The sequence below is a fragment of the Aythya ferina genome (assembly GCF_964211825.1).
Source record: "Aythya ferina genome assembly, chromosome: 15".
NCBI lineage: Eukaryota > Metazoa > Chordata > Aves > Anseriformes > Anatidae > Aythya > Aythya ferina.
The window spans coordinates 15,079,461-15,104,613 of record NC_140314.1 but is presented as its reverse complement, the minus strand read 5'-3'; the positions used below and the strand labels follow the sequence as shown (position 1 = coordinate 15,104,613).

At 35.1% G+C, this 25,153-nt stretch overlaps 1 protein-coding gene and 1 long non-coding RNA gene across 35 annotated transcripts in view; both read left to right on the top strand.

Annotated features, from left to right (window-relative positions):
- RBFOX1 (RNA binding fox-1 homolog 1) overlaps window positions 1-25,153 on the top strand; it is an 873,300-nt gene that overhangs the window by 252,594 nt on the left and 595,553 nt on the right. For 32 of the 34 annotated variants that reach the window (XM_084536908.1, XM_084536919.1, XM_084536930.1 and 29 more), the window contains one exon: window positions 21,332-21,379. The exons of 1 other annotated variant lie outside the window; for it this stretch is intronic. In XM_084536908.1, the coding sequence (XP_084393034.1) occupies window positions 21,332-21,379 (48 nt within the window). Of the gene's footprint in view, window positions 1-21,331; window positions 21,380-25,153 lie in introns of those variants that run through there. One more of the 34 variants, XM_084536925.1, reaches the window with a different exon arrangement.
- On the top strand, window positions 6,009-17,529 carry LOC311445162. The gene is made up of 4 exons (XR_014698263.1): window positions 6,009-6,061; window positions 6,719-6,758; window positions 7,457-7,486; window positions 16,890-17,529. It is a non-coding gene; the product is annotated as an uncharacterized lncRNA (long non-coding RNA).

The following is a 25,153-nucleotide window of genomic DNA, read 5'->3' as shown; positions in this document are numbered from 1 at the left end:
TTATATGTGCTGATAAGCTTAAAGGGGAGGGAAATGAAGCAGCTGTCTTTTTTTTTTTTTTGTTCTTCTTCTCAATTTCAGCTATAATCATTGCCTTTTTCCATTTTCTCCATCCCATTCTTTCCTTTCTTTTCCATTTTCTGTTTCTGTTATGTAAATAAAGATTTATAAAGTGTAAGTTTAATAGCACTAAACACATTGTTAAATTGGTAGAGATTTGGGAGAAAGCCCAGACTAATTAACACCAATTCCTACTCTATTGCCAATTTTTAACAGATCTTAGGACCAAATCTTTTGGAACTGAAGTTATACTGAAGGCATGTTGAAAATAGAAAATAAATTTGGGTATGGCCACCTTGAGAAACAATCTGTTACCATATAGTGCTTGCTTTTTGTAAATAATTAGATATATACAATATAAAAAGATAACTTCCTTTTAGAAGCTTTACTTGTAACTAACTAAACTCTTCAGGAATTCTCTTTAATTATCTCCATACCTCTTCCTTAAGACTGGAATACTTAACAAATAACGACCAATTTTAGTATAGAAAGTCCAATTAGCAATATTTATTAAAGTTCATAACTAATTCATTTTTTAGAAAAATCTATTAACAAGAAAAACATGTTATAGCTCTCTAATATATATATATATATATATATATATGTAACTCTGTACTTCAGAAATAACTGAAAGACACAAAAAAGGAAGGGATATTTATAGCACAAACAGGATGGGATTATTTTACCTAACTTCAAACATATTAAGCATGCCTCAACTAGCTATTCAAGCTCCGTTCTTCAGCTGCAGTGTCAGCAGAGAGGGATACTTCTCAGTGGCAGCCTGTCTCTGGTACCAATAGATACTTAGACAGCATGGCTAACTAGCAGTCAAAACCAGGGGAGATGAATCCAGACTATAAGTAAAATGACTGAAAGAACATCATTTGGATAGCTTTTTTACAAAGGCTCTTTGAAAGAACAAGAACATGAAAAAAAAGTTTGGTTTCATCAAATTTTTTTATCTTTTGAGCTATCTTCCATTTATTTGACCAAGATGATTTTAGTGAAATTTTCACCTTCTTCAGGCAAAGTGTGTGCTTTAACCTTTGTACATTTAGGACCAGAATGCCCTGGATGTTAAAAGATGATGCCCTGTGATTTAATACCCTGGCCCTCTACTTTTTCTTCTCCTTTGCCCGCTAGCTCAGAGACTGTCCTACCCAGCTGTGATTTTGTATTACTCTTGTCATTGCAGCACGCTGCTGGTCAGAAATCAAAAGTTAAAGTGATCATTGCCAACTTCTGAATGTTAACTCAAGAAACATAAGCAGGGGGTTGGAATGAGATGATCTTTAACGTGTCTTCCAATGCAAACCATTCTGTGACTGTATGAAACCTTTGCTAATGCCTCCTGCTTGCCCTTTGGCATAAAGTGCCATCAGAAGTGTCAGGGGAATGTAAACTTAAGGAGCCTGTCATTGCACACCGATGCAAATCCACTGTTGTTAATCTTGGTATAATAAGGAAATATACAAATTAGAATTACCATTCAACTGAAATACTTGACACTGGATGCCTTGTAGCTCCCACTATTATTTGAAATATTAGTCTACTGTAACATACTAGGCAATACTTCCTTTCGTATTATCTGAAATTTCAGTTATTTTCTGTATAATGATCTCCGTGTTTCTGAAATTAAAGCATCAAATACATTTAATTATTTGGATAGGCTACCTAGGGGGATGATGGACTTCTTATCATTTCAGTTTTATAAGGACAAAATCAATAAAAATCTTTCAGGATGGTTGGTTTGCATTTGATCTTGCTTCAGAGACATTGAATGATCTAGAGGACTTCCAGGCACATCTGAGAGTACTTAGATTGAGTTAGTTTTGTACTCAAAATGAATACTTTTTGACTTTTTCTTTTCTTTTTTTTTTTTTTTTGCATTAGCTAAACTCTGGTTTCTTAGGAGGAAATAATTTTTTTTCAGCCAAGCAGCTGCAAGGTATAAATGCATTTAGTACATCTTAATTTTTATAAAGTGATATTGCATGGAAATGAGTGGAGTAGAAATAATTTTGGTAGTTGGCCAGATTTTAATTTTTTACTGCCCAAGCATTTTTCACATTTTTCTTACCTGAAGACTTGGATAAGAGAGAAGACTAAACAATTCACCTGTGGTTATATGAAACACAGTGACATTCCAGCTGAAAAAATAATTTAAAATATATTATTTGTCATCAAGGTGCTTGATATGTGACTAGCCTTTTAATGGCTTTCAGAAATGTGCTTCACATAATTTGAAACAAGCTTTCTTATCAGTATGTGTTGCAATTAATTTAATCTTGTTTCTGTTATTTCCACAGTATTTTTCAATTCAGTGAACCTCATTACATTTGCAAGTGCATTAAATTAGAGTCTGGATAGAAGAAGAGAGATGATTATCAGTTAATTTAATTATGTTTCTACATTTGCCCATTTAATGATGTGTCTGCCATTGTTGTTGCAAGCCTTCTCTGCAGTTGCATTATGTAGAAATTAGTTCCAGCTCCATGTATAGTTTGTGTTACCTGATAACTGCTGACAACTAAATGGAGGCACGTGTTCAGCAGTGAGTCTAATCAGAAAGCATTTACTCTACATCCAATGGCTACAGTATGGAATATTCTTATTATATTCACTTATATTCACTGTATCATAGCAATATTTTTGGCTTTGCATATGTGATGCTGTTTTTGTTTTTTTAATGTTTTACATTATTAATTTAATTAAGAAACTGAACTTTACATTCTTATTTTGACTGAGAAGCAAGTAAGCATGCTATTGCACAAGTCTGTTCTAGACAGTTTAACAGAAGGAAGCTAAGGAATAAAGAAATGGTCTGGGCTTTTTTAATTATTATTCTTTTTAAATAATTATATATATATATATATATTTATATCTACTGAAGAGGATCAATATACTTTAGAACACTGCATGATTTCTGCTAGTGCCATAGTCTATTTATGTTAATCTTATGATACAGAGAGATGATGGACTGTTGTGCTGGAATAGATAATGGAATAGATAAATCAAGCTTTTTCCAAGACAAACACCAGGATAACTCCAAGAATTAATCATCAAAACAAAACAAAAAACTATAAAAATAAGATATTGGTGAATTATGAAGACTATTTTAGTCTGTTGTTCTTTTCACTTACAGTCATGAATACCAGTCATTTACTTTACTTATTTTTTTGTTTTCCCCATGCATATTTTTATTTCAGTTCTTCAGCGTCAGCTCTGTATTATGAATTGAAGTAAAGGCCAAAGCACGGTGAAGTGTTTAGAGCCTAAGGCAGCCAGGGGAAATACAGTGGTGCCAAGATGTCTTTCAAGATACAAAGCACTGTGCATTGGATTTTGTGCCTGAACTGGCCAGCCCATACAGCCAGCTTTTCTCAGATAGGCTGCTGCTGCAGCAGGTAATGTAGAAAAGTACTGTACTGTGGAACTCCCTGGTATTTACATTTTATGAATAAGTAATGTGGCAGGAAAATAGCCTAATCTCTATCTACATGCACATGCAAGAGGTTTATGAAGACCTGAAAATAATTATCGTATTTCTGACGTGATAGAAATTGGCCATTTTGTTTGTAAGTTATTTTAATCCTTCTGATACTCTTGATGGGAGCAGGGCCTTTAACAAAATATGGCAAATCTAGGGCATGTTGGAAGTTGAGAGCTATTTGTGTGCTCAGAGTGGGAGAATCAGACTGAGTAAACTCGAGAAAGACGATTTATTAAGCAGTCATTGCAGAAAACAGCCATCTGATAACTGTCTTATTGATGATGGGTGAGCCAGTGCCCCAGGCATTACTGCTATTTCTTCTCGTTGTAGAACTTGCCATCTGTAGGACACTCGTTTGAGTACTGCTCAGACTACAGTGAATTGTGCATTATTTCTCTTGTTTCTAACAACTTCATAATGGCTCCTAACTGGCTTGAGTTTGACACATCCCATACCATATGACGTACACTCACTTCTGTTTACACCTATTATATAGTTTTTTCCACTTAATTTACTTTTACAGGAAAGTAATGTTCAGGCAAGGATGACTGATACACAGGCAGTGTATCATACGTATACAGCAGTAATGTAGGGATATGCCAGTATCAGTCGGATCCACTGGAGGGTCTGAAAATTAAAAATACTAAAATTATTTCATAGATGTAAGGAGTTTAAATCAGAAGAAAAATCTTGTTCTGTCTTTTTCTTACAGCTATCCATCTGGGGTTTGAGCACTAACCTTGTGTTTGAGGTGTACGATTTTTTCAACATTTGACACTTTGTACCCGTTATTCTTTTTCATAATAAATTAGTACAATCCTTACTGTCCCGCCCCATTTGCAAATAAACGTTTTGAATATCTGCCATTGCCCATGGTTCCTGGCAGAATACTTCAAGCAGAGTCACTGGAAGAATTCCTATGGACTAAACCACGATGTTGTGCTCCTTTCGCCTGGCAAGATCATCATTTAGAGACTGCAGGGTGGGGATGAATCAAGTCTTTTGTCCAAACACAGAAATAAAGCAAGGGTTAATTAACTAGTTCTGCCTGTAATAAATAGTGTCTGATTACAGACTTCTGCAACGAATGCCAAGGGTAGAAGAACAGATATGCCATTACTAAGAATAGCAATTTGGGAAACAGAATCACAGAATCACAGAATTTTCTAGGTTGGAAGAGACCTCAAGGTCATCGAGTCCAACCTCCAACCTAACGCTAACAGCCCTCCACTAAACCATATCCCTAAGCTTTACATCTAAGCGTCTTTTGAAGACTTCCAGGGATGGTGACTCCACCACTTCCCTGGGCAGCCTGTTCCAGTGCCTCACAACCCTTTCAGTGAAGAAGTTCTTCCTAACATCTAACCTAAAACTCCCCTGGCTCAACTTAAGCCCATTCCCCCTCGTCCTGTCACCAGGCACGTGGGAGAACAGGCCAACCCCCACCTCGCTACAGCCTCCCTTGAGGTACCTAAAAAGAGCGATAAGGTCACCCCTGAGCCTCCTCTTCTCCAGGCTGAACAAGCCCAGCTCCCTCAGCCGCTCCTCGTAGGACTTGTTCTCCAGGCCCCTCACCAGCTTTGTCGCCCTTCTCTGCACCCGCTCAAGCACCTCGATGTCCTTCTTGTAGCGAGGGGCCCAAAACTGAACACAGTACTCGAGGTGCGGCCTCACCAGAGCTGAGTACAGGGGGACGATCACCTCCCTAGCCCTGCTGGTCACGCTGTTCCTGATACAAGCCAGGATGCCGTTGGCCTTCTTGGCCACCTGAGCACACTGCTGGCTCATATTCAGACGACTATCCACCATCACTAACAATGGATTTAATTAATAGATTAGTGAGATTTTTGGTTTTCCATTTGATTTGCTGCAGAACAAAATCTTTCCTTAAATGAGAAAAGATTTATAGCTACTTGGTTTATCGTCATACTATATTACAAGAGTTTTGCATTTTTGACTTAACTTTTCTAGATTTTTGTTTTGTTTTGTTTTGAACTACTCCTAACTTAGTAATTGACTATTACTTATTTAATTGTACTTGCGGTACAGTGAGCGATTTCTACTCTCCTACTTCTTCTCTGTTCACTTTTGTGAATATGCCCCCAGACTGATATTTTTGGAGGGACTGAAAGGGAAAGATTAATCCCTTAGTATTCTGCGCTTGAAAAATACCGTGCGTCTTTTTGTCAGGAAGAATGCTTTCAAATCCTTCCTTCGTCTAAGCTACTGTGCTTGACATCTCATTATTCATTATTTGACTCAGCTGTTTCAGTTTCACCTTCACCCAGCTAATTAAGTAACTCATTGAATGTATTATTCAGTATTTGATTCCCCTATCTGAGTCAGTGGGAGATGGAAGCTGAAAAAAAAAAAAAAAAAGCCCCTTGATGGGATTAGAGAAAGGATTGTTGCTCTGATATAGGGGACTGGCATGAGAATGAGCTAATGAAGTTGGCAATACATGAATCGCATTCTGTCACTTCAGCAAGTGTTTGGATGCTGGTGAAAGTATGGGGATTAGATTTGCTTTAAACTGATCATTACTTAACTAAGCAAATAGTGACTTGTTAATTGTTTCAGGACATCTGTGCTGTGAAAGAGGTTCTTGAGCTTTATTTACATTTTTGTTTCTCTCTTCAGCTGTTGTCCTGCAGGGTATTGTAGCATCATGTGTCAAGTCTAGATATGAGCCTTAGCTATTTATGGAACTTGGCTTTGTTCATTGTTCTGGCTCCGCTACCAATGTGTATTACTTTCCAGTGCTTTTGGTATTTGATGAATAATTTATTTCATTTTTCTTGGATTGTAAATGTAAACAGGAGCACTTTGCAAATGAGCAAAAGCCAGCATTGAGCTATAGGTTGTCTAATTGCATTCCTGTTGCTGTAAATTTGATTGCATTTGTAAGTAGGCTTTTAGATTAAAAGTGAAGGGTTATTACAATTAAATTCCTTTATGGTATGGTTTAGAATATTTCTTAATGTTTATATTAAACCTTAATTAAACAGAATTGTAAACAATATTCCTATCCGCTTAAAATCTACATTTTTTTATCATGCTGGTTAAGGGAAATCTTTTTTTTTTTTTCTAAGTGTAAATTAACACAAAAATAAAATACCACCAGAAAAATCTAACCTAAAAGTATGATATTCACATGTTATATAGAAGACTGAAGTTCTCCAGTGTGTGAATTGAATTAAGTAAGGTAAGGATTTGAGTCTCTTTCTTTAACTTCCTTTTTTTTTTTTTTTTTTTTTTTTTTCAAGATTTTCTGTTCATTGTTCTGAGGTAAATGGTAAATGTGGCCTCACTCCCCTTCTCTAAGGTTGGGTTATCTTTGTAGCTTTGATAAGAAATTCCTTTTGGGCTCTGAGAAGACAATTGTGAATCTCACTGAATCTCACTGAAAACGTAACATAAAGTCATTCTGTTTGAGAACTGGTTATCTTCTACCAAAAAATCATTGGAAAAGTCACAATCAAGTCTTGCCGAGGACATTGTCTCTAGAATAGTTCTTCAATATATATATTCAAATGAAATAGTTCAGGTAAAGCACAGTTCAAGAACAATCCCTAGCAAATTCTTATCTCTGACTTTGAATGATTAATGTTCTCTGTACAGAAAAATAAAACTGATAAAGTTTTGTACTGAGTGTGAAGTTCATCTTCAACAGTTTCATGGCTAAACAAAAGGCAACCTGTAGCAGCATCCATTTTTGTCTAATGTATGTTATTTGTGTGATTCATTTTAAAGAAATGGATAGTTCCTAAAGCTAAATTCTAAAACTTATAGGATATATGTAGGATAAAAAACACTGAAGTCCAATCTCTTTGTTAAAACCATATTTGATGTTTTTATTCTGGAGTATGTTTTATCTGTTTATCTTAATCTGTTTTCACTCAGCACTCTTCTGGATCCTGAAAAGTGAAAAAGGTAACTTTTAATAAGAAGCGATAGCTTTGGAACAGATTTGACTTCTTTAATTTGCTTTTACTTGTGGAGTTTTGTTTGTCCCCAAGGTTATAGTTCTCTGCAAAGAAAACCAATTGGAATGGGACATCTTTAGATTAGAGTTCCGACAGCTACCTTTTTTTATACTCCTTGCTAATGAGAAGATGCATAAATATTTTATTAAGCTACTAAAAGATTGAGATCATTGTCCTTAATGAGACATTAAGTAGAAAAAAATATATTGTCAGTTTTTCAGTTGTTTGAGACAATGAAAAAATTTACTGTCTTATCGTACTAAAAAGGGTTCATAACATTTATAATTGTATAAGTAAACTGAACTCGTATGCAGCTATTTACTTGTTTTACACTTGTTTAAAGCCATGCTTTTTACTTGCTTTCCTAGAGACATGGTCAATCTGACTGGCTAGCAAAAAATTTCTGCATTTTATTCTAATGAGAAAAATAAGTTAATACCTATATAAACTTAACCAATATTTTTGATAATTAATGTAAAAAAAAAAATGTAGTTAATCAGACACTTTTTTCTATGTATTACCTTACTGCTTATGATTTTTTGTAGTTATACATTTATATTTGCACTCCATTTTTATGCAGTGATGTTATTGTTTTGAATTTGAATTAAAAGAAATAACGAAATAGCACTTATATTTCATTTTTTCACAATTTAAGTAGAACAATGTATTGATTGCACTGCATTGGGAAATGAAAACCCTTAGGCTTATGAAATTGGTTTTAGCTGTGTTCTGAAGTTTGGGCATTGACTTGAAAATTGTCATAATTACTTCATGAATATGTCTGTTTCTGACTTACTTTCAATGTGAAATAGCTTATTTTAGAACTTTAAAATACTTTTCACTTAACTTTAAATAAGAAATGATTATTTGTATCAAAGGCTCTAAAATATCTCAACTATGTTTCAAGAACTTTATGTCCCCCAGATGGCAAGAGCCATGATAGTCACTCAGAGTGCTCCACCCAGTATCTTCGCTAAGGATAACTTATTCTAATATCTTCTAATATTCTTTTTATATGCAAGTAACTTTCAAGAGTTTTTTTTATTTTTCCCCCCATGCTAACATGTCTATAGTTATGACATACAGTTATTTTATATACATATAATACATAATATAATATATATATTTATATATTATATATATTATTATATATTATAATCATATATATAATATTATATATATATATATATACTTATATATAATCATGTCACATATAAATATATATCACATATATAAAGTCTGAAGTAAATCTGCTAATCAGTCTTCAAGCCTTTGTTCTTTTCTTCAATCTTGTCTACAAGTAGTAAGATGCACTCATGCCCATACTGCATCCCGTCATGTATGGCTCGGAATATACAGAACCCCCCTGTACTCTCCCATGTCCCGCTGCGCTGGGGACTGTGCCAGCGCCAGAACTGATTGTCTTATAGTGTCTTGTAGTTATTGTGATTTTCATTTCTGGAATGAAGAGCTGTTACTCAGTCTTGCAGGAAAGGTAATAGCCATTTTTTGTCATAAAGTAAATGCCAAGGTTTTTAGAACAAGAAATACTGCTTTTCAGAGAACAATATAGTTGAGAGCATAGACAATGTCTGCTGGGGGTGGGTATGGTAAACCTCAACAAAAAAGCCTGCAGCAGCTTCAGAGATTGGTAAGGCTGGTTTTAGTTTTTAGTATTAGCGTAATCTTTAGTTTTAGTTCTAGTTTTAGTATTAGGGTAATTTTTTATATAGTTACGGAATTGTGCATGAAATGACCATGATATTATTTTCTAGGTGGATTTAGGCTCTTAAAGTTTCCTTTGAACTTCCAAATTGTTTTAAAAACAGCAGTCAGTTGTTGATAAAGTAGTTGCTGGGAGTGACAACTGAGAACAGGTATTTTTACTTTTAAAGAAACCAGATGGGAATTATGTAAAGTGTGGTGAGCCGAAGCCTTTGAAAGAAGTGCACACTTGGGTAGTGAAGTTCTTTTTTTTTTGTCTGTCATTTTTTTTTGTGTGTGTGATTTTTTTTTTTTTTTTTTTTTTTTTTTTTTTTTTTTTTTTCAGAATTGCAGGAGGTCTGAGGACAAGAGGAATTAATGTATGCCTTATCTGTTGTTTGGTTATCATCCTCTAGATTATTTTATAATTTTGACATGTTTTTTTTTGAAGCTTTATTTGTAAATTATTATTTTAAACATTAGCATTCTAAAGTGGCCTGTACAGGCAGTATTTTGTGAAATAGCTGTGATACAGAATCTCAGTGTTTGTGTTGTTTAGGTAGAAAACTCTGTACTGCATTTCAATCTCTAAAACATCAACTTGATGTTGGTTTTACTATATAATTACACCATTCCAAGAAGTGGATCTTTCCTGCCTGATAGAGTGAACATGATGTTAGTAGTATGAAACAATCTTGTTAATAAATATTATTATTTCATCACATAATGTCATAGAACATATTTCTCTGGCTGCATCATTAATAATCATTAGGCAGAGCAGTTTAAATGGTGATGATTACTTTCAGTATTTGTATTGCAAAATTGGACGCTGTTTTAATTTGTTACTTTGAGTAAATTAAAACCAATGCAGAAATATCGTATTTAATTAGCTTAAAAAGTCAAAAATTCACAGGAAGTGAAAAGGTACTTTACAGTTACTGGGAATTTAAAACTGGTAGTGAATTTTAGATTATTTTACTTGAAAGTTCTTCATTATCAATCAGTTTTATAGTGTCTCTTAAAATGTATACCGGTTATGACTATAATTCCACAGCACTCTGAGAATTACAAAGAGAAATAACAGAACTTACCGCATTTTCTTCTGTTAACATTGGTCATTCTAACAACTTTGTTTTGTTATAGTAGTTTCATTATTTTTACTTTGGGATCTATTATATTTCTTTCATGAGTCAATAGCTCATGCACGTGACTTTTTATGTGACTCAGATGTTTTTAAGGGTAACCTTTATGTGCATGAACTGTCATATGTTTAAAAAGAAAACTGAAAATAAGGCTATATAAAAGCAGCAATCAAAATTGCATGTATCTTCCAAACATAATACTAACGTATCCATGATTTTTCTAAAATTGAGAATTACCAGCAATTTATCTTAAAAATTCATTTAATACTTCCTATTTTCATAAATATATATTAGTTTTAACTGTTAAATCCATATTTTTGTATCATCCTTTCAGTCTTAACTGTTGAAAAGCAGTGAAGTATGTTTTGAAGAATACCAGCTCCTATTTTAGTAGAAGATACTGCCATAAACTTGTCGTTTTGTTGTTTATGTTCAGCTATGACAAGACATAACACTATTTTGTAGTTAATGGCTATATGAACAGCAAAATAAGGAACATGTATTACTTGTCAGCCTATGTTCTATACTGCCATCTTGGTTTAAATGATAGAAGGATTGATTAGTTGTAGTTGCTAAAACTAAGGATTCATAGAGAGATTGTGGATATTTTTCCTCTATGCTTCAGAATTTGCATTAAGTCTTTAAAGGGAAAAACAAAACAAAAAACACCCTTTCAGAATTTATTAGGATAATAAATCTTAAACAGATCTAGCAAAAATAAAGTAGTTCAAAAAAATTGATCAGATTGAATAAAACTGTATTAACAGTTTTTTACATTCGTAAAGAAAGAGGGAGAGATGTATTTTTCTGCTGTAATGTGATTCTAACAGCTTTTTAGTTTAAGGGAAATCTCCACAGTTACACTTATTGTAGGTTGAAAATAATTAATCAAGGAAGTGTTCTGAATTGAGGAGCACTGCCATTTGTGCTCTATCAAAAATCGGATTTGATGTAATCAATTTTTCAGAACTTGTAACTGATGTACTGGTTCTATTTTATTTTTAAATTGTTTAGCTTAGATATTATTCAGTATTCATGTTTGGGTAACTTGATTAAACTGGGAAAAATATTACAAAAAGTCTATAATGTGCAAACCAACAACAACAGAAAATATACTAAACAATTCTTTTGTAGTTTGTCTCAACCAGTACTGAGACAGAACTGCCCTTCTGCAAAATATGCCAGGGCCGTTTGTTCTTAGTGAACACGTTCTGGGCATGTTAGTATTTATGTAGGCATTAGCATCTCTTTTGGGAGGGAAATAGCCAAAAAAAAAAATAAAAATGGAAGGAATAAGTCTTACCTGTATGCTTACCTAAAAAGTTATGTGTATGTTGGTACTGAGGCATTTATGTGGAAGGTAAAGATTGAATTTCTGCACGCTCGTGAAGAGCATGTGCTGGAGACACTAGGTGCTGATGGATGTTGTTGAACAAGAATACATCCGTGGCACCAATATTTCTCGTCCCTGCTTACTTTCCTTAGCAGGCTTCAATTCTGTGTTGCCTTAGCTTCTTTTTAGGGGCACTGTGTCTAAGTGTAGCTCATCAGATTTATTTATTTATTTATTTATTTATTTATTTATTGGCTAATTTATGACCTTCCTAAAAAGATTAGGAATAGAATTGGGTTCTGATGTCTTCATTACTACATAGACTGGCAGGTCTTGGAAAGGAAACTGGTCTTGTATACCTTAGATTGGGCATATAAGAAGGAAAATAGATCACATCTCAGTCACTTTCTTCTTGACAGTAATTACTAAAAAGTATGAAAATAAATTGGTGCCGTTGCCACTCTAAATAGCTTGCAGTCTATTTAAATTCCTTATTTCTCCTGGATGTTAAAGGATGTTAAAGAAGTAACTGTACTCATCAGAGCTTCTTTTTAATTTGCACATTAACGTATAGCCTTTTGGATGCAGTCTTCACTCATGCATTTGCTACCACATTCTTAATCAGTGTCAGCATAGACACTGCTATGTCAGGAGTGTTGTGTATAGAAAACGTTGTTGCTGTTCAGACTGGCAACTGTATTTAATATATTTTTTCATTGTGATTTTCTAAGATTTAATATGTGCTAACCCCTAAATTTCAATCTTAACCTGGTGTTCTTCAAGTTTTGAGCAGCAAATTCCTAGATAATAGTGTGATAAATTAATCTCTTGAAATACTATGCATTTTTTTTTCCTAAAATGCTGCGTATTTTTATGTTGTTTTGTGCAGTTATAATCTAAGTGCATAGACAGAAGATAAATTCAGAAGTTTTTTTTTTTTTTCCCCATTGTACTAATGAAAACGTGTTTGAAGAAATTGGATGAGCTGAGGCACAGGAAGGCTTGTTTCTCTGCAGTGAAGACTTATGTGTCTCTGCATAAGAGTGTAATTAAGAAAAGGACAAATAAATCAAGGGTGAGAAAATGAAAAGAATTGGGAAAATCTCATATGCCCAAGTCTGTTTGCTTTATCAGCAAGCAGATATGTACAAGTTCCATCAAAAATGTCTATATTAATGACAAAAGTCAAGCTTTTCATCTGTCAAGAAGTTTTCAGCTCTTGGTAGCTTTGAAAATTGCAAATGAACACAAACAAAACTCTAGAATCAGATGAGAGATTGGGTTATCTGCTTTCACAGCCGGGTGGTGGGTGGATGTGTGGGAAGGGCACATGTTGGAGTTGCTTCAAATGTACATTAAAAATACAGGAGTATTTTTACATGCGCTTTTTTTGTTGTTGTTGTTTTTAAATATAAAATTTCTCAGTTCAGTATCCCAACAATCCTTGAAACCATTCTTTAAACTCTCTACTTTTACCCAGAAACAAAAAGAGTAAGCTCCCCAAAGACTGAGAAACCTTTAGGTCACTGATCAGATTAATTTCTTTTTGGACTCCGGACAAACAGCCCTGAGAATGACAACAGGGAAAGATGCAAACGACCCAGTCTTCTCCTGCTCTCTGCTTGTAGCTTGTTAGACAGAGGCCTCTGTTGCTTCAGAAGTGTTAGTAAATGGAGATAAAGCTATTGCTTTCATTAATACAACTATTTTCTTACACTTTGGACATGGCAGCTTTTGAAACCATTGGAATCCTGGGACTGGTTTCTTAGTATGATGAGGCTTGTGCATGATTCCTTCAGTTTCTGGGGATGAACTTAGTAAAGACTTGAATGGCACATACTAAGGTTTCATTTTTCATTTCTTTTCTCCTTCAGTAAGTATTATTGCATGGTTAATTTGTTCTCTGGGTTGGATAAAATAGAACTAATATGAGATTCAAATTAATTCTTCTGCTGGTAGCCTGTTTGTTAACAGCAATAATGAAATATAACGGATAATGGACAGTGAAAAAGATCAGCTGCATGAAGTTCAACAAGGCCAAGTGCCGGGTCCTGCACCTGGGGCGCAATAACCCCAAGCAGAGCTACAGGCTGGGAGAGGAATGGTTGGAGAGCTGCCAGACAGAGAAGGACCTGGGAGTGATGGTGGATAGTCGGCTGAATATGAGCCAGCAGTGTGCTCAGGTGGCCAAGAAGGCCAACGGCATCCTGGCTTGTATCAGGAACGGTGTGACCAGCAGGGCTAGGGAGGTGATCGTCCCCCTGTACTCAGCTCTGGTGAGGCCGCACCTCGAGTACTGTGTTCAGTTTTGGGCCCCTCGCTACAAGAAGGACATGGAGGTGCTTGAGCGGGTGCAGAGAAGGGCGACAAAGCTGGTGAGGGGCCTGGAGAACAAGTCCTACGAGGAGCGGCTGAGGGAGCTGGGCTTGTTCAGCCTGCAGAAGAGGAGGCTCAGGGGTGACCTTATCGCTCTCTATAGGTACCTTAAAGGAGGCTGTAGCGAGGTGGGGGTTGGCCTGTTCTCCCACGTGCCTGGTGACAGGACGAGGGGGAATGGGCTTAAGTTGCGCCAGGGGAGTTTTAGGTTAGATGTTAGGAAGAACTTCTTCACTGAAAGGGTTGTGAGGCACTGGAACAGGCTGCCCAGGGAAGTGGTGGAATCACCATCCCTGGAAGTCTTCAAAAGACGTTTAGATGTAGAGCTTAGGGAAATGGTTTAGTGGGGACTGTTAGCGTTAGGTTGGAGGTTGGACTCAATGACCTTGAGGTCTCTTCCAACCTAGAAAATTCTGTGATTCTGTGATTAAGTATTTTCCTCAATTATTCAGGGCTTTGATATATTTAAGCACTTAATAAATATCCAGAAAAATCATAGAATTACAGAATGGTTTGAGTTGGAAGGGATCTTAAGTATTGCAAACCCCCTGCCAAGGGCATGCACCTCCCTCAGCCCAGGCTGCCCAAACCCCATCCAGTCTGGCCTTGCGCACTGCCAGGGATGGGGCACCCATAGCTCCTCTGGGCAGCCTGGATCAGGGCCTCACCACCCTCAGACTAAAGAACTTCTTCCAAATACCTGACCTAAATCTACCCTTTTTTAGTTTAAAACCATTAATCCTTGTCCTGTTACAACACCTTCCTCCTCGCCCCCCAGACAAAGAGTCCCTCCCCTATTTCTTGTAGGCCCCCTTTTGGAAGACTGCAAAGCAGTAACCCAGAGTTTGAATGAGTGCTTTTTCAAATATTTATACAATTTTTTTGTTTAACATTGGGTTAGTTTTATGTATGCTTTAGTCATTCAAAGGAACCGGCTCCACTTCATAAATTTTTAAATCTGTTAATACCCTTTTATTTCTCATTCTGCATCATTTTAGAAAATTGGAAAATAGTGTTATGAAGCAACGGCCTAATTTGTTTTAGCACTTGTTGGGATGCTAAGGATGTGTGTAAAATACCTGACCAACCTGGTCAGTGTAATATATTTATCTTTCATAGGAAAGTTGAGCAAGATTTCAAGAGGTTATTTGCTTCCACCTACTGTCCATTCCTGATATTACAGACAAAACCAACAGGTCGTACTTTAAAACTTCTAGTGTCTCATTTTTCCTCCTTCAGATACAGGCAATGGGAGTAGTGTGTTAGTGTGTGTACATATGAATTCTCCTTGCTGTCTGGATTTCATTACTTTCAAATGGGGGAAAAAAAAAAAAAAAAGCAATTGAAGTAACTTTTCTGAAGTTTCCAAACCTGTACATGTTAAGTTTTTTTCTCTTGTTTTTGTTGTTGTTCTTTTGTTTGTTTGAAGGTTTTGTTTTGAGTGTTATGATAGAGAAGTAGTGGGAAGATTTTGGATAGTAGGAAGACAGCAAACTAAAAAACATATGATAAAGGACAATATGATAAAGGCATGCACAAGTATTACTTATGTTAGCATGAGTAGTAGTTAGTTGGGGACATTGATTTTTCTATTTCTATTTGCTGTTCAAGAAGTAAACTTACTTATATAATTTCAGAAGCCATGTAATATAATTGTGTGGAGGTTTCTACTGCATCCTAAAGCCAAAATATCATCCAGAGCCATGCTATCACTAATGATTACTTTTACTTTCTAGATCTTTCCTTTTACTTCTCTTCAGTAACACATGAATTAGCAATTCATGCTAATGCAGAATGAAGGTGCTAGAGAGATTTCCCAAGAGCCTAGTATATTAAACTTTAAATTTCCTGAAAGGTATGAATCATCAAAAAGTGTAAAATTGGGATGAGGGAATGGAGCCTTATCAGGAATGAAATGGGTGTCACATCTGATGTATTCTGTACTATGCACTTTCAGTATATCTTGCTGTCAAGTTATCTAAATCAGTTGTCTCCAAACAAGCACTGAAAAATAATATGTGCCTATTGTTCTCACTTTTCTCTCTGGTAAGCTACAGAACAACCAAAAATTTAATACCAGTTGGTCACTAAGGGAACTAAATCTGATAAATGTTGGTACGACACTTTAAGGCTACATTTCAGAACTCCATGCCTACAAACACAGAGAGGATTATAATTTCACCACCCCAGTTACTGGAATTCTGTTGTTAAACATATGTGGCAGCATCCCTTATGGCTTTTGTTCAAGTTGTTTGTCCATTGCTGCTCCTGATACACTGCATAAAGCCTTGTCTTGTTTCCTTGAAGCTACCCAACAAAACAGGCAAAATAGGCAATTTCCTTCTGTGCTGTCAAGTCAATATTTAAAAATAGAGCTCTTAATATGTTTATAGTACTATAATTTAATTGGCTGTTAAGCAGTGACACCTAGTTTAAAAAAACAAAAAAAAAACAAAAACAAAAACGTGGTGGTTTAAACTGAAATGGATAAGTTTTCTATTTTAACGATAGCGTATGTCTATAATTCATTCTTTCCATGTTTCCTGTGAAATATCCTGTGAAATGTTCTATTATATAATTTATCTAAAGTACTAATTCTTCAGGAGTAACAAATTTTGCTGTTTTTTTTAACCTTAACATGAAAGAATGTAAAAGAAAGTGTCTAAAATACTGTTCAATTCTCTATATTTTTACACTTGCTTTACAAAAACTGTATTGCTTAGTCTCAATTCACACAGCAGGGAGATTTGCAATACACCTATCAAAATGACAACACTGTTGTTTTGCACTTACAGAGAATGGCAAAGAAGTCTCCCAGAGAAGAACGTTCTGATATATATATTTTTTTACTTCTTACTCTGTATTTAACAGATGATTAATTTCAATGCATTTTTTTTCCAAGTTTAATTTTCATGTATGTTTTTCTTTAAAGGATGTAGATGATGTATACTGAAATGTTTATATTTAAACATAAATATTTTTGAAGCCAGTTACTTGACTGGTTTAAAGAATTATTCCACTAACCGTTTCATAAAAATCAGTTTGTTTTGCTTGAGCAGTTAGAGGTTCACATATGCTTGTGCATCCCTAACATGAAATGCTCAGTTCACTCAAGGAAAACTTCTGAGATCGGGTACAATGGGTAATAAGGCGGTGGATTGCATTTGTTCAAAAAAGACTTGACTGTAGACTTCCTAGAAACATCAAGCATACAACAAGAGTTGCTTTTATGAAACAACTTGTTTCTGCAGCATTGACTTTTTTTTCCAATGAGTCCAGCATAATTCAGGAACCTGCATTCCATGTTTTCCAGAATCCATTCCCTTGCTCGGGCTCTTAAAATGTTGTGTGTAGCTGTGTGACAAACCAACTATACTATCCAAGTAAAAACTTGATAAATTAATCGTGACAACAATAAAAAGCCTATTTAATCTCTCTCTCCCTCTTTTTTTCTCTTTTCCTGAGGGGGGGGGGGGGGGGGAAAAGGCATAATAATACCAAAGGTGGTACTGCTGACAAATTGCTTTTTCACTGCATTCATGTGGCTAACCACTTTGGAATGAAGATTCCTGAATTCTCCTTTAGGATACTGACTGGGTACCTAACAAACTTAGTGTATATGTTCTGATAAACGATAACTATGATTTGTTAGGGTTTCATCGTTAAAGAAAGATCCTGTTCAGGAAGTTGAGCTTTTTAGGGTGTTATATGTTAAACAGTTGTTACAGGCTGGATTGTTATCTAATGATATGTCTAAAGTATGCTTGTCAAAAATGGTTTAGGAAATATTTTAAAATTAATATTTGGAATAAAGAAACAAAATATAAGTGGAGCTTTTTTGTGTGTGTGTTTATACTTGTGCCAAAGTCTAAAATCAGGTCTCTTGAAGACACAGCAACTATTTCTCAACCCTAATATACTTCCCTTAATTTCAAAGATAGCAGATACTGCTGTCTTGTTGCCATCAACATCCCATAACACTGAAAACATACTTAAGTAGATTTCATCGCTAATGACACGATGGTTAATTTTTAGATAATGCTTCCCATATACTTAGATCGAACAGCAAGCACTGTGAAACAATATCATTATATAAAAGTCATGCAACAGTTCAGGGTTAAAACTTCTTCAGTCTACATCTTTTCCTTATGGCTGGCATCAACTAACTTCCAGGTGCATTGCTTCAATTCCTATCGCAGTCCTGAGTGTCTCAGACAGGTTGGCATCAGCTGTTCTCAGCAGGGCTGCCCTGTGCTTAGTTTGTACCTTTTGCCTTACTGGACATAGGCAGTCATGTAAGGTAAACTGTGCTGGAAGGAAGATGGGTTTTGCTTTATCCGCGTAAATCTGAGTTTTTTGCTTCACATTGAATAAGAAATACTTACGTGGTGGTTTAACACCGGTAGGCAGATAAGCACCATAACAACTGCTGTCTCATTCTTCAGTAGGATAGGGGAGAAAATTTGATGGAAAACCCCCATGGGTGTTAGCTCCCCCCAAACCCCCTGTTCCTGCGTAGGCTCTTCTCCATGGGCTGCAGCTCCGGCCCGGGGCCTGCTCCTGCGGGGGCTCTCCATGGGCCGCAGCCTCCTCCGGGCCACATTCACCTGCTCCACCGGGGGCTCCTCCACGGGCTGCAGTGCGGAGATCTGCTCCATGTGGGACCCATGGGTGCAGGGGGACCATGGATGCAGCCTGCTCCACCAGGGGCCTCTCCACAGGCCTCAGGGAAACTGCTGCTGCATGCTTGGAGCACATCTTCCTCTTCTGCACGGCTGTGGGTGTCTGCGGGGCTGATTCTCTCACCTTTCGTCACCCTTCTCTCTCAGCTGCTGTAGCACAGCAGTTGTATTTTTTTTTCTTCCCCTTTCTTCAGTCTGCTGTCCGAGAAGTCCAACCAGCATTATTCACAGCCCAGCTCTGGCCAGCAGTGGGTCTCTGTGGAGCCGGCTGACTCTGCTCTGGCATGGGGCAGCTGCTGGGCTCCTTTCACAGGGGCCATCCCTGCAGCCCCCTACTACCAAAGCTGTCCCACCTAAACCCAATACAGCTTATGAACACATATTTCTTAAAAATTGCTTATAATAGGCATTAACGATGAAAAAATATCAAATTAACTTAGTCTCTAGCCAGTAGAAAGGGTCATGCTGTTACTTCTTCAGCAAGGAACGCCGATCATATTGAGTGTTCGTAATAACTATAGCTGGAATTAGATAGGAACTCCTTTATTCCATGTTTAGTTAATTTAGGTCGATTTAATTTAGTATGCAAGATAGAGCCACTGTTGTCCATGGCAATTTAAAAGATCGATTTCATTTTTTGATTAACCAACAAATAAAATACGTTGGGGAATGTTTTGTTATTTCCAAAAGGTGACCTGGGTCATAGCTAGCAGGTGAAAAGGCCTGGATAATAAAGTTTGCATTCATTTACCCACATTAGAAAGCTTTTTAAGTGCTGAACTTTGTTCTTCATGCACTTAAAAAAAAAAAAAAAAAAGGAATTACAACCAAGCTGGCCTGTAGGGTGGTAGTATTTCCTTATTCGCAAAATGGGAGAAGAAGCATGAAGCATGGCAGGCTGCCAGGAAGACACACCTGAAAGAAAATTTTTGAGTATTACATTCCACAAATACAGCCTGGTTTCCCAGGAAAAGTATTTTGAATGTAAGGAATGTTTGACAAACTGATTCACATGTGATGCATAAAACTAGCTAGAATAACAAAGATTATTTTGTCAGAAATACGCTGCTTGAGAAGTGACGGAGAATAGGATATGCCTGATGAAAACATCTTTAATATACCTAGCTGTTAATTAAAGTAATTTTTCAGGAAACCTTGACTCATCTTACTTGACTGAGTGATTTTCTTTTTTTTTAATCTTTTATGGGTATATGGCTTAGGTAAGAAGACTTTGATGTTGGAATAGTATCAATCCTTCATTTAAGACGAATAGGCATGGTCCTGAGGAAACACAGCACCATTATTTAATTTGTTTTCATTTTCAATGGAAATGACTACTAGCTGTCAGTCTTAAATTTGTGGTTTAGTTTAGCAACTCTAGCTAATAATTCAAAAGCCAATGAGAGTAGTTCTAGCTTCATTAAGAGGCTGGGGAAGGACAAACTTTTAAAAAACAAAATTGGACCTCATCTCTGTGCCATTTTTTCCTAACAGAAATCTTCAAAATTGCAGAATGTAATCAAAATTACCTTCCAATAATACCATCATATAATCTTGTGTACAATCTAATGACTTGAAATATATATGGTTTATTCAATTTTAAGGAATAACTTCTTGTACAAAGGTATAAAATGAAGAAAGCAATGCCTTTATTTTGTGATTATTTTGTGATTTTTTTTTGTGTGTGATACATTGTGAAATTTTTTGTGATAACAATTCTCTCTACATGTCTTCAGAAAAAGAGAACATATTCTCTGTTCATCTACTAGAAAAATTCTGACTGTTTAATGAGAGTCAAAATGCCTTAGGAATAAAAGAAACATGTTTTGGGTGTCATTAGATTTAAGATTATTAGTCTGATACTTGAAGTCCAAGTTATATGCGTGTGTGTGTATATATACTATATATACTTATATAAAATGGGTGCTTGAGTATTCTTGAATTTTTCAGTGGGGATTGATACAAATATCTTCAACCTATCCAGTAGTCTATAAGTATAAATATGGACTATGTATTACAGTTTTCAGACCAGGAAACAAAATAATACATTGTCAATTTTAAAGTCCAAGTTAGCACTTTAGTTAACAGACAGAAGTTTGAGCATTTATTTATCCTCTTAAGTTGACAATAATCTTACCTTTAAAAATTTTCGTTACAATCGGTAATAAAATAGAAAAGAAAAGGAGCAAACAATTACATTTTATCAAGAAGCAGTTGGAAAAAAAAAAAAAACAACTTACACTTTACAGAGATCTTATTTTTGTCTTATGAACTATACTATCTTGAAAAAAGTTGTTTTTTTCCAATCCTATCTTTCAGTTGACAACACATCTGCTTGTAATGAAGTTTAATAAATAAATAGTTTAATAAACGTTCCTTAAAGCTGTAATGCTAAATATTGTACCTTTAAAGGTACTGTGAATACAAAAGTAATACAGTAATATATAATAGATTGAGAAACCCGTTTTTCAGACTTTGATGCCTTTTCTCAGAGTTATTCTCACAGCCCTGAAGAATGTGCTTTGTGTCATAGTCTTCTCTGTTTGTCTTTCCAGGATACTAAATCAGAGTGCAATTCCTGTGTAGAAACTGAGGACAGAAAAGTAAGTTGCTTGTTTTAATGTAATTTATGTCAGGCCGGTCTAGTAAGTATTTCTTTGATTGGTTTATGTTTTCAATTTAGCCATGTGAAATTATTTTAAGTTGTTTTATGTATGTGTGTTAAAGTTTCCTAACAATGCCTTATCTAATGTAGTTGTATTTTAACTTCAAATGGTACAAAACACCCCTATCTATCGAATGTGCTTCCATTAGAAATATACCTACTTGTTCAGAAGAGAATTATAATCTTACTTTTGTGAAATTATGGATGGCCTAAAAGACAACTGCACTCCCTATTCTTAATTTCATTATTAGCAAAATTACTGCATGACGTCTTTCATGATAATGGTGACATACCAAGATAAATATTCTTAAAATAGTAAGATAAGGGCTACTTCCTCTTGCTTGATAAGCAATATGTTTGATATTGATTTATTTTCCTTCTAAATGGTTGCAGTCTAGAAAAAAAAAAAACAACTCATATTATTTCCAATTTTATTGTTAGTGAGTATAAAAAGTGCACTCTGTTCTGTTCTTTGCCTTGCTAGCTTTTTTTATACTACATTATGGCATTTATACTTGAATATACCTGAAAAAAAAAGTACATTTTAGATTTAGATTCTTAAATTGAAGTCTTATCAATTTCCACTCAAAAATGAGAGACGTGGAAAGCTGCCTTCTAGCACTAACAGTTTCATACTCTCAAGTTATGTTTTGAAACAGCAGGGTTTTATGCTTAATTTAACATTATGTTAACTGTGCTATTATGTGTAAAATCAATGTTCTACTACTCAAATTTCCAAAGATTCTTTGTTTTTGAACTTCTTTTGGCTTCTGAATCTTTCTACGATTATTCAGTGACTTCTGATTTCCTTAATGATAATCAAGTTCTTTTTGATGTAAAAATGAAATTTTATTAATTGTCATCCCAGATGCATTTTAGTTGTTCATGATAGCACACATCTTATAAAATACTGTTATTCAAGTCTGACATAAAATGATTTTGAGGTTACTGCAGGAAAGCAAAATTAATTTGCTTTGTCACGTGATGGAAGTTCTTCAGAATTTAAATGATTTTCAAAATTTTCAGGAATGAAGAGAGGAAATTATTTTGAGTTAAACAAAAACACATTGAGATTTCAATTATGATAATAAAATGTCAATATAATAAAAATAGAATGTATGTCATGTCTTAAATACCTATCAGCTGTTACTAGTCTCTGATTATTGAAGTCCACTATAAAATTTAAGGAATTCTCCTTGTTATTTATACCCCTACTGTTTTTTTCAGTTCACTGGGAGGTTTGTTTGTTTGTCTGTTTGTTGTTTTCTTTTTTTCTTAAATGAATTGCAGTAAATTAAAATATTGTTTTTTCCCTTTTACTTACTTTATGCGTTCCATAAACCCTATTTTCCTTTGTTAATAACTTCAATTATTATTTTTTTTTAATGAAATTCCCAAGTTTCTCCTGTTTTTTATGAAAGATTTCTTTTTTTAGGCTTCATTAAGTTTGAACTGCTGATAAATTATGCCTTCTCATATCTTATGCAGTTCGTTACATTATTTTCTAAAGCATTTTGCAGAGATGAATGAAGGTTCATATATTTGTGCATGTTTTCATGCATTTCTACTGGAAACCTTAAACTTGAAGCTAGAATCTAGTTCTGGATTACTAAGTCTATATAGTATATCTCCATGTGTCAGCAAGTATGAGTTTGTGAAAGTGTCAACTACATGACATCATGACATAATTTTAAATCTCTAAAATTAGATGGTACTCATTACTGTGAAACTCAGGCCATTTACACTTCAGTGATAGCTTTTATGAAACTAGGTGTTTAAATATAAGTGCATGCTGTTTGATAATCTGCTAAAACACCGATTGGGACCTTACTTTCTAAACACCAGCATCTGACTTTTTTTGGTGTGGATAGTAGCGTCTGACACTGCACAACCAAATGGTTATTTTTATTGCTTCAATACTGGGAAAAGTTATCACAAGGCTTTGGACTTTGACTTTGGACTGTAGTATCATTAATTTATTAGTTATATTATATATATAACTTTGTTATATAGTATATAACTTTGGACTGTAGTATCATTAATTTATTAGTTATATTTCCTTTTTTTTTTTTTTTTTTTCCCTTCTCCATGCTTGAAGATAAGATAATTTCTACCTCAGTATAAATGATAGGAGTCATTTACATGATACTTGGCCTTGGTTGAGTGGTCTCCTAAGGAGCTTGTGTTCTTCAGTGACTCAGGCCATGGAGACTAACTGAGCTGTCAGACCCCAGAAAGAGGCAGTTACCGCCTCTGTTCACATCCTGCAGTATAGAATATGTGGTCTGCCTTTTTCTATGACAACACAGTACTAGGCAACTGAAGTGAAACAAAGAGCATGAGATTCCCGTTACCCTGTGCCTTGTTGCTTAGCTGACCTATTTTCATCACTTCTCTTTCCATTCCTGTTCTTAAAAGCAGTGGCAGGGAAGATGAGCTGGTGGTCAGAGGGTCTCCAAACATGCTCTGAATCTTGAAGATTCTTTAACTTTTAAGGTATCACTAAGGTTGAAAATCTGGAGATTATCAACATTACAGTGCTGAGTGCTATGACTTTCTCATCCTTGTGACTCTAAATACTGATGCACACAGACGTGCCTTCAGTACTGCAGGCTCTTAAGTGATCTTGCCTCAGTAACAGCTGAGGTAATAAAAAAGTATGTGACATTTGTTAAGTTTAGGGCATTGGCTTGTTTTCTGACTTGCTAAAAATACAGTTCTTATCAAAAACCAATAACCTGCTCAGTGTTCTAGCTTGCAAATGCAGAAACTACAACTTACATAGAGAATTGTCTATTTTATCTTCCTCTTTTTCTTAGCTTGTTGGAACATTTTGAAAGAACAGAAATGTAGTAATTATATATTGTTGCTGCATGGCATATTTCATGTTTTCTGTGTTTGGTCTCAAAACTGAACCTTCTGCTGAGTTTAAGAGGCAGATTTACTTTTCAGTCCAAGGGTATAGATTATCAATAATCCATTGTGTGATCATCAAATAAAGATGCATCCATTTTATTTAATAATAATGAATTCTTTCATGTTTATTGAAAGCATAAATTTGGGGCTTCATGTAATTCATAGAACCTGAAACATTGTAAATAAATATTTTTATTCTATTGACATTGAAATCAAGACAAACTACTGCAGATGCCTCATTAGAATTTCATAATTTGACTCTTTCATAATGAAATATATTACTAATGAACTATATCATTAGTAATTAATGAAAAATATTCATAGCTAACAACAAAATATGTCTGCAAGGTCCCTTCCTTTTCTTACAAACTTTCTTCCTGAAGCTTCTTAATCTCTACTTTTCGAAGTAGAAATTAATGAAGCCATTGCTAAAACTTTGCCTGTAGGCAAACTTAAATTTTGTAAAAGTAGTTATTATTTTGGAATCTATTATTCTGTAAGCGTCAAAATGGCATTTAATTTTCTTAACCACTTTATCACTATGACCTGTGTATCCCTCCCTTGTGACTTCCACTTAACTTTTTATTTAAGATTTTTTTTTTTCTGCAAGGATAAAAGCCTTCAGGTTTGAGAATCTGTTTGAGAATGTCAAAACAGCTGACAAGTAATCTACAGTCTGTTGTAACTGACCAATATCATTAGGCATTACTAACCTGTGTTTACCACAGCCAGCGCGGCCCAGTGTATCTATGATTTTATGTCCCACTCTTCTTTTCTGTGTTTGTCACACCTAACC